Raw genomic sequence first — 17,662 nt, forward strand, 5'->3', positions numbered from 1 at the left:
ATGCAATATTGATACATTACAAAACCATTTATACAATATCGATACATTACATATGCACACAATCATTTTATCACCTAGATTATTTTTCTTAATCCTTCCAATTAAACCTTTTGTTGATGTCATGGATGACATCAAATATTGTAAAATCAAACGTGTTCTTTTGAGATTTCTTCTTCTTTGGCTTTTCCTTGCCAAACAGATCCTTATTTGAACAAATGCAAAAAATTCACATATATAAGAACCTGTGTGGAGAAAACATTGAGCAAGAGAAACTCAAAGAAAAATAGATTGTTAAGCATATTATTAATTAGCATTAGCCAAAATGACAACATCTTTTCCCATGAATGCTGGTGATGGTCCTTATAGCTTCTCCAAAAACTCACAATTGGCGGTACATATTAATATTATATATAATTTTGAATTTGAATTAGTTATATATATACTCCTTTCGTTTCAAACTATCTTATTAGATTACACTGATTATATCGTTGTTATAATTGCATGCAGAGAGAAGTGTTAGAGGGCTCAAAGGAGATGGTGAGAGATGCAATTATAGGAAAGTTTGACATCAAAACCATGTTATCTTCTTCAAACACATTATGTATTGCGGAGTTGGGATGTTCTGTTGGACCAAACACTTTAATTGCAATGCAACATGTTGTTGAAGCTCTAAAGGACAAGTACTTGTCCCAAGTCATGACAAATTCCACTAATAACAATCTTGAAATCCAAATATTTTTCAATGATCATATCACCAATGATTTCAACACCCTCTTTCGATCACTCCCCATTGATCGATCGTACTATGCATTCGGAGTTCCAGGATCTTTTCATGATAGATTATTTCCATCGCGATCCATACATTTTGCACATTCTTCTTGTTCTATACATTGGTTATCTAAGATTCCAAAAAAAATATTAGATGAGAAATCCCCATCATGGAATAAAGGTTTGATTCATTATATAGGTGCTTCAAATATTGAAGTAGTGAATGCTTATTTTGCTCAATTTGAAAAGGACATGGAAATGTTCTTTAATGCAAGAGCTGAGGAAATTGTTCAGGGAGGAATGATGGTGCTTATTACACCATTTTCAAGTTATGTACGTCTCATGAAATTCTTTGGCTCTAGTCTTACGGATTTGGTGAATGAGGTAAGTAAATCATATTTTGAGTTTAAGTTATATATATCGTCACTTTTTTAAAAAAAAAATATTACTCCATCGGCTAACCTAAAGGCAAGGGTGGACTTGCCATTATATTAAAGTTATGGGTTCGACATAACATTGGGTCAGATTCGATATTATATTTGTGATAAGAAATTCATTTAAAATGTATAAATAACATATTTTGCGTTTAGTTATTATCTTTTCATCTTACACCATAACTAGAATGCTAAGTCATGATATATTTTAGAAGATAAGTTTGTTGGGTATTTTTTTTTGTATGTTGTATAAACTTCATTCCTTTCAATTTATCTGAACTAATTTGACTAGACACAAAGCTTTAATAAAAAAGAAGATTTTTGAAATTTCTGATATTAAATAAGACATAACATTATGTTGCTATAAAATCTTCTCGTTAAGGATAAATAAAAAGTCTAAATTAAATTATGTTCAGATATTTTTTCAAACAGACTAAAAAGATCGAGAATATGTTCACATAAATAGAAAGTAATGAATCGAAACTAATGAATCGAATCATATATTAAGTATAACTTGTGTGTTTACAAGAGTGGACGCAGTGTATATATTTTTGGTTCAGACCTTGTATATGTGTTCAAAATTTTATTAAACATGTACAAATAAATGTTATTGAGATTTATTTATTTATTTATTTTCCACAGGGAAAGTTAGATGAGTCTTTAGTTGACTCATTTAATTTGCCAATGTATTTTCCATCTGTTGAAGACATGACTAAAGTGGTGGAGAAAAATGATTGTTTTAGCATTGAGAAAATAGAGTTAACATATCCTCAATCAAAGCTTGTGGATAAGGCTGATGCAAAGACTTTAATGATAAACCTGAGAGCTGTTTTAGAAGGACTTATAATCAATCATTTTGGAAGTGAAATAGCAAAAGAGGCTTGTGAAAGGACTATACTCAAAAGTGAAGAAATTTCAGCATGGATGAAAGCTAATTATGAAAAATCATGCCAATTATTTGTCGCTTTGAAGCGTAAATAAATTCTAAAGAAAAAACTATATAATTCAGGTTTGTGGAGAGATGATGTGACACGTCTCGTACGCCAAGTATTATGTTTTTCCTTATTTGTTTCACTTTATGTTATCTACAAAGAAAATTTTAAAAAAAAAGTCTCTTTATTAACTTTTACTCTATTGTGTTTTTCTTTCCTCATTTATTTTTTGCCTAAAATTTAATTAGAAAAATTAAAGATATATTTCACAGTCACAATAGATTTTATACTTTATCTCCTCCTTAAAAAATTAAAAACATATCTCAAGATATCATTAAAATGATTTCGAAACGACAAGTAGACCAGACAAGAAATGGCCTCCATTTGGGACCTAATGGAATATGAGAAGCGGATAAAAAGGCTCGTTTGATCGGAGAACAAGTTATTATGAGATTAACTATTGTAGAATTATTATCACATTGGAATAAAAATAACATCATAATACGGAATAAATAATTCTGCGATTTTATTTCAATCAAATATGTGATAAATATATTTTAAAATTAATTATTCATCATTTTTCGTATTAAACAGATCCATAATTTATTCAAAAGCTAGCCCCTGGCAAGGATAACATCAGCATAAGTAACACATGTGCATGTGTGTATATATTCTATATATAATAAGTCACAATGCAACTATGATTGTAACTATCTTGTTAGCTTTCAATCAAAAGCTAACAAGATTTTTAGTTACATATTTATTATTTAGTTAAATAATAAATATGTTATTGTATGAGCTATTTATTACTCATTCTTTTTGAATTTCTTAAATTTTGATCTGACACATAGTTTACGAAAGTAAATTAGATTTTGAGAAAAAACATTAAGTGATACTTGAAGTTGTCCCAGATTTTCAAAAAGACACCTTAACTTTGCATGCGTCCTATTACCCCACAAAACATTCAAAATCACAATAACTACACATTTTTTACACAATATTTCCACTTTGGACAAAAATATCCTTCGAATGTGCAATTTCTTAAAAACAAAAAGTCGGACCCATTATTGATGTATTGAAGGATGCTTTGGTAATTTCCTATGATGAATTCGTTTTGTTTGTTTCTTTTACATTTATTTTACTATACAAAATAGTTCTATAAAATATTATGAATCACGATAATTAATTACTTTAATATTTAAAAGATATAAAAATATGTAAAAGATCTGATTGGCTCTTCAAATTTTACCGGTGACACATAAATTGGGACAAATGAAATAATATATATTATTTGAAAATTTCTTAGAAAGTACTATAAATTACAGTAATTAACAGCTAGAAATATTTCAAAGACAAAAAAAATTGATTGAATCTCAAAAAATTTGTAGTACTACATAAATTGAGAAAGAAGAAATGACCTCTATTATTTGAAAATGGCGTAAAAGTATTACAAATAACACAATAAGAATTAACAATTTAAAATTTTAAAAGACTTTAATGCTTTATACTTATTTTATTTCCACTTTGGACAAAAATATCCTCCCAATATGCATATTTTTTAAAACAAAAAGTGGGACCCATTATTCATGTATTCAAGGATGCTTTGGTAATTTTCCTATGATGAATTCGTTTTGTTTGTTGTTTAATTTTTTTAAAATAACTGTATAATCACAATAATTAATTACTTAAATATTCAAAAGATATAAAAATATGTAAAAGATCTGATTAACTCTTCAAATTTTATCGGTGACACATAAATTGGACAAATGAAATAATATATATTATTTGAAAATTACTTAGAAAGTACAATAATTTACAGTAATTAAGAATAGAATATTTTAAAGCCAAAAAAAATTGATTGAATCTCCAAATTTTATTAGTACCACATAAATTGAGAAAGAAGAAATAACCTTTATTATTTTAAAATTGCGTAAAAGATATTACAAATCATACAACAATAATTACCAATTTAGAATGTTAAAAGACATAAAAAAAAATTACCATAGTTAACAATAATTAAAAATTTAAACTATTTTAAATTAATATTAAAGTTTGATTAACTCTTTAATTTTGACTTTGTCACATAAATTGAACAAAAAATGATACATATTGGGCCCGTGCTAGCACGGGCTCCGATGTCTAGTATATATATATATATATATATTTCTATTATATAGAAATGTGATGAGGAGGACGACCAAGGGTAAATTTGTCATTTTACCTCAAAGAAAAGACAAAATAGATGGCAAATCCGTCATCTTACTTAAAACACAAAATAGATAATTAACTTTTTCTCAACATTTCCAGAAGAATCCATTCTTTCATATCTTTGAACCAACAATGGCGAGACATCCGCTCCTTCACAAGTATTCAGAAGTCTCTTTTCTCCAAACTTGAATTCAAGGCCTGCTCATTAACTTCATCTTCTCAGCTGGGTATGCATTTTTAGGTCAGCTTTTGTTTCATTATTTGCCCTAATCTACTCTTGAAAAAGATTAAATTTTACAATTTCATAACTGAGTTTGAGATTAAGACGTAGAAATTATTGTTGTATTCTTATATATATTCAAATTTTGGCGCAAGTGGAAGAGGCGTTGTCCATGGTTTACCTATCCAGATCCCCAATCATGTTTGTGGGATGTGGTTAGTTTTACACACGGAAAATTCAATGTAGTTTTTTCTCCCAGTTTTTTCTCTTGGTTCTTTCATATTTTTCAATTTTATGAGTTAAGTTCAAGTCTGCTATAGTAATTGTTATGCCTTAACTCTCTCTATGTTCTGCCACATTCATTTTCTTTTTTGGATCCAACGAAGACCTCAAAATTCATGTCGGTATTTTCCTTCATTGAATTACTTTTTTTTATCTTCTTCTCATTGTGTAGATGCCCTTTGAATCTTGAACTTTCTTCTAGGAAAACGTGTTTGATTGGTAGTAGCTTGGACACTCTACAAAACAAATTCAAGTGTAGTGGCAAATTTTCTTGCCTCTTTTCTAACAATCGTGCTTTTATTTCAAAATTAGCTCTAATGTTGAAAATTCGAGTATCCTGAATAACAATGGACAGTTTTTACTAATCGCCTCTAAATGTCTATATACCTAACTTACTAATTGTTTTCGAGTTTGATGTAAAGACTAAAGACTGACTGAACAGTATAGTGAAGGATGTTTGCTTAAAGAAATGAATAATAGACCTATTTTCTAGAGGGAAGTGTCGATACATATACGGGTTAATTAAGATTGCGGCTCTATTGATTAACTTTGATTCTTGAATCTAAACTTAGTGCAACATTCTAATAAAGATACTCCTTTGATGATGAATGAAGAATGACAATGATATTTCTATATAGCACTCTAACTTATCACCATTTTCTAACATACAGAGACTTTATTTGTCTATTGAATTTGTTTTCTCCACTGTTTTTAAATCAGTCTCTTGTGTCTTTCATGCTGGCTACTGAGAGAGAACCATGTACCATGTAACTATTGTTGACTAATACTGATTCTCTGCTTATCTTCTACTACTACTAATCATGATAAAAAAATGTAGTTTGGTGTACACATTAGGTGTCGGTAACTTCTTTCCTTCAAACTATTTCAGCAAAGAAGGCAAGTGTTTGAGCAACAGAATAAAATTGTCTCTGTCTAACCTATGGTCACTAGTTCAAGTCATGGGATCAACCATTTATTCTTGTGTCAAGGTAGGTTGCCTACATCCCGCCAACATTATATTTCATAGAGCTTGTGTGCACTTACCAAACTACCATTCCCCTCCGTCCACAACAATTAGCACACACACCTAATAACAAGGACATCACAGTAAAATTACTTTGTTATCGTAATCGAATAGACCCCATGAAATATAGCTGGACTGGTTATTTTTTTCTTTAACTTCTTTAATAACAATTAAGATTCTACATTAACACTTGACTAATAGTAAATGGGCTTCCTCTGTTCTGTTTTCCATCATAAAGTTTTATTTTTTCATGTTGCTTCTAAATTAAAACTTGTATCCTTTAATTCTAATCTTTTATCCTTTTAGGTGAACCAAGAAAATCAAAAATGTTGGATGCATAAAAATATAAGCTATAATTAATCTCTCTTTTTCGAAGACAAACGCCTTAAGCTCTAAATTTTTGGGGACCTAATATTTTTATCAAAAAAAAGATATATGATGTGCACGTTAGAGGGATAGTTTATTGTCTAGCTATTGAAAAGTAATACCACAACCAGATAGTCATTATGGAGTATTTCAAATTGTGTCCAAGTGAAAAAAACATAAGTACATAAGAGGTTCACAAGAAGAAGTAAATAGTCCAGGTTCGTGTCATTTCTTGTTTTGCTATGACACAAATAATGATTACCTTGATATGTATACATGTAGCTGTTTTTTCTCTCAAATAGTTGTTTTGTTCTATGGCTTAGCCATGAAATACTGTTATTTGGGTGCTTTAAAGATCATAGTTCATTTTCACGAGCTCACTTGAATGTTTGAAGGATTTCATACTATTTGGAGTGGCGAGGAAACAAATTCCTTAGCTAGATTGTGTTATTACCAGGATAACGAATATCTTATTGGTTTGGTTATTGATTTAAGGTGTTTACAAACTGATAAATCGAATCAGTAATTCACAAAACGGATCGAACTGATTGATAAGCACCCCTATTAAGTCCATGAAATTAACAACTTAACATAGTTGTAGGTTTAAAGAAGCCAAGTACCTGCTTTTGACACAAGATTTCTTTAGGAGGAATTTAGCTGTCTTTTAAATGCTTGGTCAGATTTTCTTTTTGCTTTGGAATTAGCTAATTTTGAGTTTTTCTTTTACCCTTTCTATTATAATCCTTTTCCTTTGTGCTATGTGTAATTGCAGGTTCAACTCAAAAGCTAAGTTGGATAAACATCTCAATCTTGAATATTCATCTTCTACAATCATTTTGTACCTCACTACAGAGTGTACCTTAATTTTTTCTCCATCGTTGTTGTTCTATTATTTATGGTGAGTTTCGTTTGAATTTTGTTTCCTCTTTTGTGTTTGTATTGTATCGATTAATATTGCACATGTAAAGCTATTTCTTAGTATCTCTCGCTCCGATCTTTTGTAGTTCATGTGAATTTTGTTCATTGTGGGATGAATTGAACTTCAATCTCTGAAAATAAGTGTTATCTATCTCCTTATATTTCAATACTCTGTTTCAGTTGTTTTCCTTTTTGGTATGTGTATGTGTTCGTTAATAAAAGTTTTTGTTTATTCTTTCTTAAAAATATAAGAAGCTATTTTCATATGTCGCAAAATTAAATAACATAGTGCTTTTGGAAGGTTCAAATTCCAGTGGAGCTAGATCAAAACACTATAGGTATTTTTTCCCTATTTGCTTAAAGTTGGCGAGTAGAGTTACCAGATACTTATATTGGTTCATTGTCTAGGTTAGTGTAAGGTGGCTTGGACACTGAAATTGGACAACGCTATGAATATTCAATCATATCTTCTAACTCCCCAACCATTCAAATTTCTCCCAAGAATAATATTACGTCAGTTATTGCTTTATATACTTTGATAGACAATAATTTTCCTTCAGGTTGAACTGGTCCAATGGATCTAAAATTCAAATGACAAGCAAAACAAGTTTTTCACAAATTACAGGACTAAAATCAATTGATTTTATAAGCAATTAGCCAGTGTCGGCATCCCTTTTCAAGTTTTTCCCTATTTCCTTGGCATTCCCTCAAACTTTAGTCTTCATCATACCTTGGATCTTTAGTCATTAAAGTTGTCATGATTAAATTGTCGAATTTAATGGTGGTTGACTTGACAAAAATGAAGGTGCAAGCTAGAGTTAGTTCATATGATATATGACATGATAGGATACTTTTTATCAGAAGGTGGGTGATTAGATCTTCAGAAGATAATTACTAAGTATCATATTTTTTATTGTAATGAAACTTGAACGTTTTGCCTAGGTATCATGAAAGTGGAGCATCTAAAAGTATTCTTTGTACTATAGTAGAGCTTTAGTATTATAGTACACAGACAAAGAGTACATATTGAACATCAAAGAGTTGCGTACACTTACTATTTTACCAGTAAGTTATTTGTCCATATTTTTTCATGCTTTTAAGTTAACATTCAATTTTTCCATGTCTTATATTTAACAATAACAAATTCACTCATTCTTGAAAAATAAATGTATAGTGTGTGTTTGTATTTTGTGAGATTTCATAACAATGAATTGTTGAGAATTTCCTATTCTAGATACATTGTGACAAGGAAGAATGAGGTGAGCTAAACAAAGAAATAATCTCCAATACTTCTGTCATACTTCTTTAAAAAAGAAGAAGATAGAGAAACTAATCACAAAACTGTAGTTGCGTTACATTTGTAAACTTGCAATTATATCTATATAATACATAGATTACAATTTTTATTTTTATTTTGAAAGTAGCTCATAAATAGATGACCCTTCATGGATATGAAAATTTTTCATTACAACAATGTCATGTAAACAGTATGAAGCTTTTATAGATGTAAAGAATGTGTTATTTTGTAACCAAGTGACATCATTAATTTTGCACAACTCAAAGAATTTTGTTGTTAAATGCCTATAAACAATAAGATTCTAGATTTTTTTACATTGTGAGAGTTAAATATTGCAAAGATGAAGTGTAAACATCATGAAGTTTATGAAGTATAGTTGTGGCAATATGCAGAAACATGACACTATCAAAAGAAGAATGGGACTTGTTTGTGCTAGGTAAAATTTGTTGGAGTGTGAACATCTTGTCTATGATAATGGGATTTACTTTTATAGCAAAAAAGTTTCATTCACTTAAGGATATTCTTGCTTTGGGACTATATTACTTTTAACTGTTCCCTCATAAAAGGAGTTGGAATTATTTCCAAACATATGCCCCTATTCTTATGCAACTCTACCAGTGATGGTGATGCATCTTGCCTGTGAACTCTATGATTTAATGGTAAGCATGGCCTAATGCATGTTGTGTCGCTAAGACTTACTTTATCTAATCGTATTGATCAGATTAAAGCATAATCATTGTAATTCTAGCATCATACATGATTATCCTATTAATAGCCTTATTTTCATTAAGTCCCAATTTCCAAGATTGTTTGGTTAAGACAAGTCAACCTTTAAACCTTAAGATTATGCTTGCATTGGGTATGTCCATATATGATATATGAATTCCTCTTACTCGACCTCTTATTCTCTGTCATTTTTTTCTAATTTCTGTTTTAAATTCTTCCCATGGTGTGTTGCCCTATATATGGTCCACCAGGCACTGGGAAGACCTTGCAAAGGTTGTAGTACATCATACTACCACGACCTTCATATGGGTAGCTGGTGGTGGTATATGGAGCACTTATGGAGTTGTCTTTACTCAGTAATTTATTATTTTAATGTAAAATGTGGTCAAAGTTTTGATGACTTGCAGGTAAAGAAGCATTCTGGAAACAACTTAATCTTATTTTCAAATCAAATGCCTAATAGTAATAAGTAGTTTATGCCTTGCAATACTTGATTATGACAAATTTTTTGTATTTTTTTGGAATTCTAGCAAAATAGCTGACCCCTTTTCTCCCAAAGTAGATCATTACTCGAGTTTATAAAAATGTTTTCTGAAATTATGTTTTATGGTACCAAATAGCCTGATACAATTCATCAATTTATACTTGAAACCCATCATATATAGTCTTTTTCTCTGCTGCTTGTTTTGATCTTGAATTGAGAGGATTGTTTCTTATTGACCAAAAAAATAGGTTAATGCGGTTACAATTATACACCTCAAACTTGTAGCAAAAAAAAAAAAAGATATTGCAAAATCGAACATGTTGGGCTGTGCTAAGCACGGCCATGTCTATCTAGTATATATTATGAAGATAATGATAGTTGGGTTTTGATAGGAAGGCCTATATCAAGCATTGGTGAATTTATAGCTAAAATATGAGATACGTGAATTCATGATTTTTAATAAAATTATAGATTATATATATATAAAAAAATAAAAAATTGATGGTGCTATGTTATAAGAAGGCTAAATAATACAGTCAATTTAATGTACGTTGAATTTTTTATCTTAAATACTAGGGGTCAATTCTCATTTAATATATTTTTTAATTATCTTTTAATGATGCATACATATTTTGAAAACGACTACTCATTGTACACTATTTTTTCCCCAGACGAGTACTGTCCTTTCCTTTTGTTTTTTAGTCGGTACGAAATTTATTGATTTGATTAATTTAAATTTATATGACGTATAATTTATTTAAAGGATATTATAGTCTCATTTGTGGGGTTAGCGTGTATTTAAATTCTTTATATAATCTTGAGAAATTCTCATTTTTTAGCAAACTTTTAGGATTGAAATAGATTTAAGAATTATTTATTTAATATGGTATTTTAATATAGGCCCGTCCCAGTTAATTATTTACTTAATGTTGAAAATGCACGTAGACTCTTTACATAATTTTGAACAATCTTCACATCTTGAACAAATTAACTTATGAGGTTAAATAAGACTAAAAGTTCACTTCTTTAATAATGGAGATAGAGACAAATTGTCACGATCCATACCGTCGTGATTGACACTCACACAAACCCTCTGGTGGGAGAACCATTACTACAACTCAAACAAACAAATTTTATGAAAACTAAGGCATTTAAAGATACGGAAGTAGGTTTAAATGACTATAAAAATGGAATCCCCATAAACTCCAAGATTTTGACAAACAACTAACCAAACTAATGCGGAAGAACAACCCCTAAAACCTTAAAGTCATTGTACCAAAACTCTACTAACAACAAGTCTAAGAACAAGGGGTACAATCCCAAAACTAAACAACACCTTAAACAAAAGTTGGAGTCCGAAAAGAGTGGACTTAAACAAGAAAGATCCATTGCAGCCTAAAAGAACTGGCTCACCCTTGAATCTGGTCACGCTCAATAGTCACCTAGCTGAGGTCTATCAATAGCCCACCTGAAGATGTCATGTACTCAACAAAGAAAGAGCAAGTGCAGTATCAGTACACAACCACAGTGTAATGGTAGGATCACGCGATTATCCCATTAAGTACAACATACATAAGTCATTACAACAATATAATAACATGCATACACCGAATATACACAATATCGATATCATTTACGAACAACGAACAATTTCACATTTATCAAGATATACAGTTAAGTCAAATTAATGGTCCTCTCATGGAACCCACACCCAAATTGTTAGCATACCGAAACGTGGTACCCGATCTAATGTTTATGTCGAAATTTGGCAACCGATCCCATGTTTATGCCGGAACGGAAAAATCCCGCCCCAGCTGCCATGACGGAAACAGAACCCTTGCCAACCATTTCTGGGGTTCCTCTCTTTTCTATATTTCCCCTAGATTTCTCGGCTATAACTAGGCATTTAAGAAAATCCCTTTAGCTAGGACAATTAATCATTGTATATCCCCTCCCTCCCGATCAACCCAACAAAGTACGCCCTTTAGAATTCTTTTACATTGTTTCAACACTACCACACATATATCCCCATGATATACCCAGACCCTCACACAGTTATAAATTGGTCGCAACGCATGTCCAGATTTCTTGCTTACGAACCACATCGTAATTTATCTAGATCCTTGCACGTAATCTCATGATGACTTTCTTTTCACAACAAGTATTACGACACTCAAGCAGTTACAACTTGCAGATAAGTCCAAATTCTTTAATTAGTTCATTCCATAGACGACTGTTATTGATCATCTATGCTTTTTAAGGCCCCTAAGGCCAGATACAATTTGGAACCTTCTCAGTTCCAATTAACTTGCTTATGTCCCTTCAGCCGAGACTACGACGTCTAGTTCACTTCGTTGAGATACCAATTTGACTCAACTTATACCACAAGTGACAATAGTAGATAGCGAGCCCCACAAAACTGCTAATTTCAATCATAGAATTGGTCAAACCAAATTCTTAACCGCCTCAATCTTTAACTAATGGTAACCAAACCTTAAATCAATCTTAGAGAAATCTATGCACCTTGCAATTGGTCAAAAAGGTCATCTATCCGAGGTAATGGATACTTGTTCTGAATGGTGACCCTATTCAACTGTTAGTAGTCTATACACATCCTCTCTTGCTAGTGAAGGTGTTACCACTTTTGTTGCTCTAGTTCGGACCATAGAGTGAATGAGGAAAGATACAAATTTGTATCACCCAGATACTAATTAGATTCAAGTCATAGCACGAAGGAGTCGAAAGAAGTGAGTTTTTTCCTAAAGTCTTATAGCCTCTCGAAGAAAAGTACGGACGTCATCGTACCGTTTCGCAAGACTCTACTAGACTCGTTTTGGTATAATGAGATCAACGAACCTACGACTCTGATACCAACGACCGTAGTGATTGTCACCCACACAAACTCTCCGGTGGGTGAACCATTACTACAACCCAAACAAACAAATTTTATGAAAACTAAGGCATTTAAAGATACGAAAGCAGGTTTAAATGACTATAAAAATAGAGTCTCCATAAACTCCAAGGTTTTAACAAACAACTATCCAAACTAATGCGGAAGAACAACCCTTAGAACCTGAAAGTCATTGTACTAAAACTCTACTAACGACAAGTCTAAAAACAAAGGGTACAACCCCGAAACTAAACAACACCTTAAACAAAAGTCACATCCAAAAAGAGTGGACTTAAACAAGAAAGATCCATGGCAGCCTGAAAGAATTGGCTCATCTTTGAATTCGGTCACGCTCAATAGTCACCTAGCTGAGGTCTATCAATAGCCACCTGAAGATGTCATGTACTCAACAAAGAAAGAGCAAGTGCAGTATCAGTACACAACCGCAGTGTACTGGTAGGATCACGCGGCTATCCCATTAAGTGCAATATACATAAGTTATTACAACAATATAATAACATGCATACACCGAATATACACAATGTCGATATCATTTACGAACAACGAACAATTTCACATTTATCAACATATATAGTTAAGTCATATCAATGGTTCTCTCATGGAACCCACACCCAAAATGTTAGCATACCGAAATGTGGTACCCGATTCAAAGTTTATGTCAAAACGTGGCAATCGATCCAAGTTAGTGTGTCGAAACGCAACACCCGATCCATTCAACAAGCTACAATCACAATTACAACTATATTCTCAAAATCATATCAAGTCATGATTCGTGGCATTCATCATTCATCTATCCTCATCCACAAGTAGTGTGATCAATAGTGCAACATTCGCATACATACACGTATTATAATAAAGCAAGAACAAACATATATCACACAATAATGAAATCACAACCATCACCTACCTCGCATCCAAGCTTGAATCCCCTAAGGCACTTGAATCTTCCTTTCCGGATTCTTCTCGTTTGCTCGTGGTCTAAAAATATACAATTAACACAAGGATCAACAATCAAAGGTATAATTATCAGGATTATAACAAACCCAATAACCCTAGACCAAACCCAAGATCCTAATACTCAATTTAGGGTTTTTACAACAATTAGTTTCAGATCAAAACCCTTCCCCCACAATAATTACCTACGAATTTACATTCTACATATTGAAAAATGGATCCAGGGAGTGAAAACCTTACCTTTAGCCTCAAGAATGGTGGAAAACTGTCAAGAAAACCCCGGGGGTCGTTCCTTAGCTCTCAAAGTTGAAAAGTGCAAAATAAAACGTTTTTGGGGTTTTATTTCCAACTTTAGTCGTATCTGTCCCGCTACAGCGGCAGCCATCCCGCTACGGCGGCATGCACCGAGACAGAATGCTGGAATTTGAATTCCAAGCCCCCATTTCACAACACATCTTCAACCCTTGACATTCAAAAACCACCCGTTCACGCTAAGATCATTTTCGAGAGTTTAATTAGAAATGAATTGTATTTTATTATCGTTTTTTAATAATTATTTTTTTCAAAATCTTTTTTTTTTCTATTTCCGTATCTAATCTCCCCCTCATTTGTTCATACCCTAAATAATAAACTCTAGTTTAGAAAATAGGTTACTTTCTCTCGAGTTTTCATTATTTTATTATCTCCGTTTTCTTTCCCTCTCTTATCCTACTTCCTCTTTTTATTTTTCTGGAGCGTTACTTCTTTCGATCCTTTCTATATTTATTTAATTTCATTATTTTCTTGTTTCTCTAATTCTTGTTGTTAGTCAAAGATTGTGCTTTATTTTTAAATAATAAAAAATTTAATATTTTTTTCTACTTTAATATTCTCATTACCTATTTGAAATCTAACTTCTTTCATCTTTGCTCATCTTTTATAGCAATTATCTTCCCCTAATTAATTGAATACTTAAATGGTAAAAAATGAGAAAAAAGAAAAATATGCTTATTGATTATAGAGTTGTAATATCACCTTGTCTATGTCCAACTATATATAAATATATATAGATATTAATTTTAAATTTCTAGCTATCATATATTTGGATAAACGAAAAAATTGTGATGCTAATACAATTCAAGTTTTTTTTTTATTTGTTAAACTATTGATAATAACTTATATTTGTTTTATTAAGAAAATATATTTTGGACTGGTTTAAAGAGTCGCCACTTAATTTTTTTAAGGTGAAATTAAGAAAACCGATTTTTTCAACAAATTAAAACAAAAATCAATTAAAAATGCTTGAAGGGGGTTCGGGGGTTCTTATTAGCTTTTCGGGAAGGATTTGAAAGCACCCAAAATGCCCGCTAATATGCAATTATCCGATAACTAATTATTTGGCTAAAATATTTTAGCTTATCTTGAATTGCAAAAGTGAACTACTTTGTGGTTGAGACCATTTTAATAGAAGAATAATGAAATATTATCTAAGTGAAGTATTTCATAAACTTATTTATTTATTATTTATTTATTTTTAAGTCAAGTGAAAGATGAGTAATTTAGTTAAGTAATTAATTCAAAATGGGTGTCTTTCGGGGATTCGAATTGTTCAACCTTAAAATTAGCGGCAAACACTGACAAATAAAATAAACACAGTAAAGTAGAGAGAGAAAGAGAGTCGGGCCCAAATATGATTTCTGTCCGCCTGGACCAGTATTTGGGTCCATTTTTATTTTGGGCCAAAGGCCCATTTGAGTGGCACCTGTCCAAAATCAAAAGAAATAATTTCCTTTGGGCCTTTGGCCCATCCTTCACCTGTCCTAAACTTCTAACAAAATATTAAGGAAAAAATAAAAGACAAGGGCTTAGGCCCAAAAATAACTAAATACATTTTTTTGTATAAAGAGTGGGCCTTTGGCCCAATCTTTTCAATTCTTCTCCGTTTTCGCATTTTTCCACCTTCGAGACCTGTTCGTCGATTTTTATAGGCCGGATGACTCGAACATGAAACAAACATCAGCATCACAGATATATTAGGGATTTCATTTGAACGAAATGAACCCTTTAACATGATAGCTAACTCAAAAAAAAAGAAATTCGAAGACTCATATGAACAACAACACTTACAAGAACACATTTTATATCTCAAACGAACAAGGAGCCAACTCTAACTCAATCACTAGGCTACGACATAAGCCAAGAATCGAGTAAAACAAAGTCAGTCGAGAAAGGAAGGGGAAAGATAAATCAGTAAACAACCTCAACATCATTGAAACAGTACATTGACTAAAGAGTTGGAATTGACAATGGAGTTTACCTTCTTATGTGCAGCGAACGGGAACAGGATGAGGAAAAGCTGACCTTCCTACCACAAGAACTCGAACGCGAACAACGGGTAAGGAATTTGAGCCGACAACTGAACCCAGACACCAAAAAAAACTTATTGTATCCTCGACCTCCAAAATGTATTTCTAGCTTTTTAATACTAATGTTCAAGCCCTTTCTTTGAATTGTTTCTGCTAAAGTGAAATCCAACTCAAAAAAAAATTCTCCCCTGTTTCCAACTCTCTGTATTCCTTCTTTTTTTCTAACTCTGCCCCTTTTGTAAAAAAAAAATCCTCTAAAATCTCCTCCTCCCTCCTTTGCAATGAAGAACCAAAGGCTATTTAAAACCAAAAATGGGGCAGATTTTAGGAGGGAAAACGGATGATTTTTGGGTGACAACAAGGGGCCATTTGAAATTCAAACCCTATAAATTCCTTTCAAACACCTTTTCTTTGAGATTTTTTTACTCATTTCGGAAGGGGAAAGTGAGACAGACGCGTGCCTGCTGCCTGCTGTACCTTTCTGGGCTGCTGGCTCGTGATTTTCTCTGGGTTGTTGGTCGATGTTAGCAGCGGAGAAGAGGAACACGCACAGGGTGGGGTCGGTTGTTGCTGTTTGCTGTATGTTGCTGTAATGTAATGTATTTTGGATGGGAATTGTTTGGTGGGCTGGGTCGGGTATGGGCTGATTTTGGTTTGTATTGTTTGGATCGCTGCATCTGTATTGTTATTGATTTGTTTAGGCCAATTTTGTATTGATGTAATAGTGGGCTGATGTGAATTGTAAAGAAATGGAAAAATTACTTATATACACATCATTAGTTTACTTATTTTCTATTATTCCCTTCTTTTTTAAAATATTACTAAAATCCCCTTTTTTTACTCCTTAAACCAAACTCCCGGATACATAACTCCATATCTCCTAACCCACATTTCTCTCCCCAATTTTTCTCTCCTAAAATCACGCCATATTCTCTCCCATGATCTTATCATTCTAATTTTGAATTTGAATTTCAAGATATTTCTCTCTCCAGTCAAAGGATTTCCCATTCCTTCTAGGTATTGTTTCAATTTCATTACTTTCGCTCATAGTTGTTAGTTTTTTTTTAAATTCAAAATTCTAATACATTTATGGAGGATCCTCCTTCATTCAGTTTAGGTATTACCCAGATAATGCCATCCAACACTAATCATGTTTATGACAATGAAGATCTAGGTTGGGCTGAGAATAGATCGAAAAAATTGCATGATCCCCTAGTCTTGACCAATGTGAGTATCGAGAAGGTGAAGAAGGATGTGCCTTCTTCTTCAAAAACAAAGATTGGGAAACCCCTAAAAAAGGGATAGAAAAGTATCATCCCCAATTTCTCGTTCGAATCTACCCGAGGTAATGAGTTCTGATCTATTTTTGCGTTTTTTTGTTGCTCAATCTTTGAATCAATTAGTGATTTAAATTTATGAACATTATTGAGAGATTAATGCTATCATATTGTGATGTATCAACATGCAATTTAAATTTTGATTCAAAACCCTTTCGTTTAACTGACACAAAAATTTGTCAATTTTTCTTCTCTATGTATCAAATTATAAATATATTTGTAACAGGTTGGATTATGTATCACTCTCAATTAATGACATACATTGTGTTGTATTATGCTTATTTAAGTATCAATCTTGACTTATCATATATAATACATAAATGACATTATTAAGGTTATTGTGTATTATATACAAATATTAATATTATGTATCAGATATAAATATAATAATCATTAAAAGTTCAACTGCATATTATTCAGCATGTATCATGTTTATATTATTTTATCTCTTTAACT

General features: G+C 31.9%; 1 protein-coding gene across 1 annotated transcript; it reads left to right on the forward strand.

The window, feature by feature from the left end:
* The first annotated feature begins 249 nt into the window (after window positions 1-249).
* On the forward strand, window positions 250-2,216 carry LOC125853221 (loganic acid O-methyltransferase-like). Its single transcript, XM_049532895.1, has 3 exons — window positions 250-391; window positions 508-1,152; window positions 1,845-2,216. Exons 1-3 carry the CDS (start codon window positions 323-325, stop codon window positions 2,181-2,183), a joined length of 1,053 nt encoding a protein of 350 aa, XP_049388852.1. The 5' UTR covers window positions 250-322; the 3' UTR covers window positions 2,184-2,216.
* The last annotated feature ends 15,446 nt before the right edge of the window (window positions 2,217-17,662 follow it).

The sequence above is a fragment of the Solanum stenotomum genome, chromosome 1, assembly GCF_019186545.1.
Source record: "Solanum stenotomum isolate F172 chromosome 1, ASM1918654v1, whole genome shotgun sequence".
Lineage (NCBI taxonomy): Eukaryota > Viridiplantae > Streptophyta > Magnoliopsida > Solanales > Solanaceae > Solanum > Solanum stenotomum.

What these genes read in the sequence shown, in the direction of transcription:
- LOC125853221 (XM_049532895.1), top strand. Translation starts at nt 323, where the DNA reads ATGACAACATCTTTTCCCATGAATGCTGGTGATGGTCCTTATAGCTTC. An exon ending in CCAAAAACTCACAATTGGCG is followed by an intron (nt 392 to 507) that starts GTACATATTAAT and finishes AATTGCATGCAG; the next exon opens with AGAGAAGTGTTAGAGGGCTC. An exon ending in TTACGGATTTGGTGAATGAG is followed by an intron (nt 1,153 to 1,844) that starts GTAAGTAAATCA and finishes TATTTTCCACAG; the next exon opens with GGAAAGTTAGATGAGTCTTT.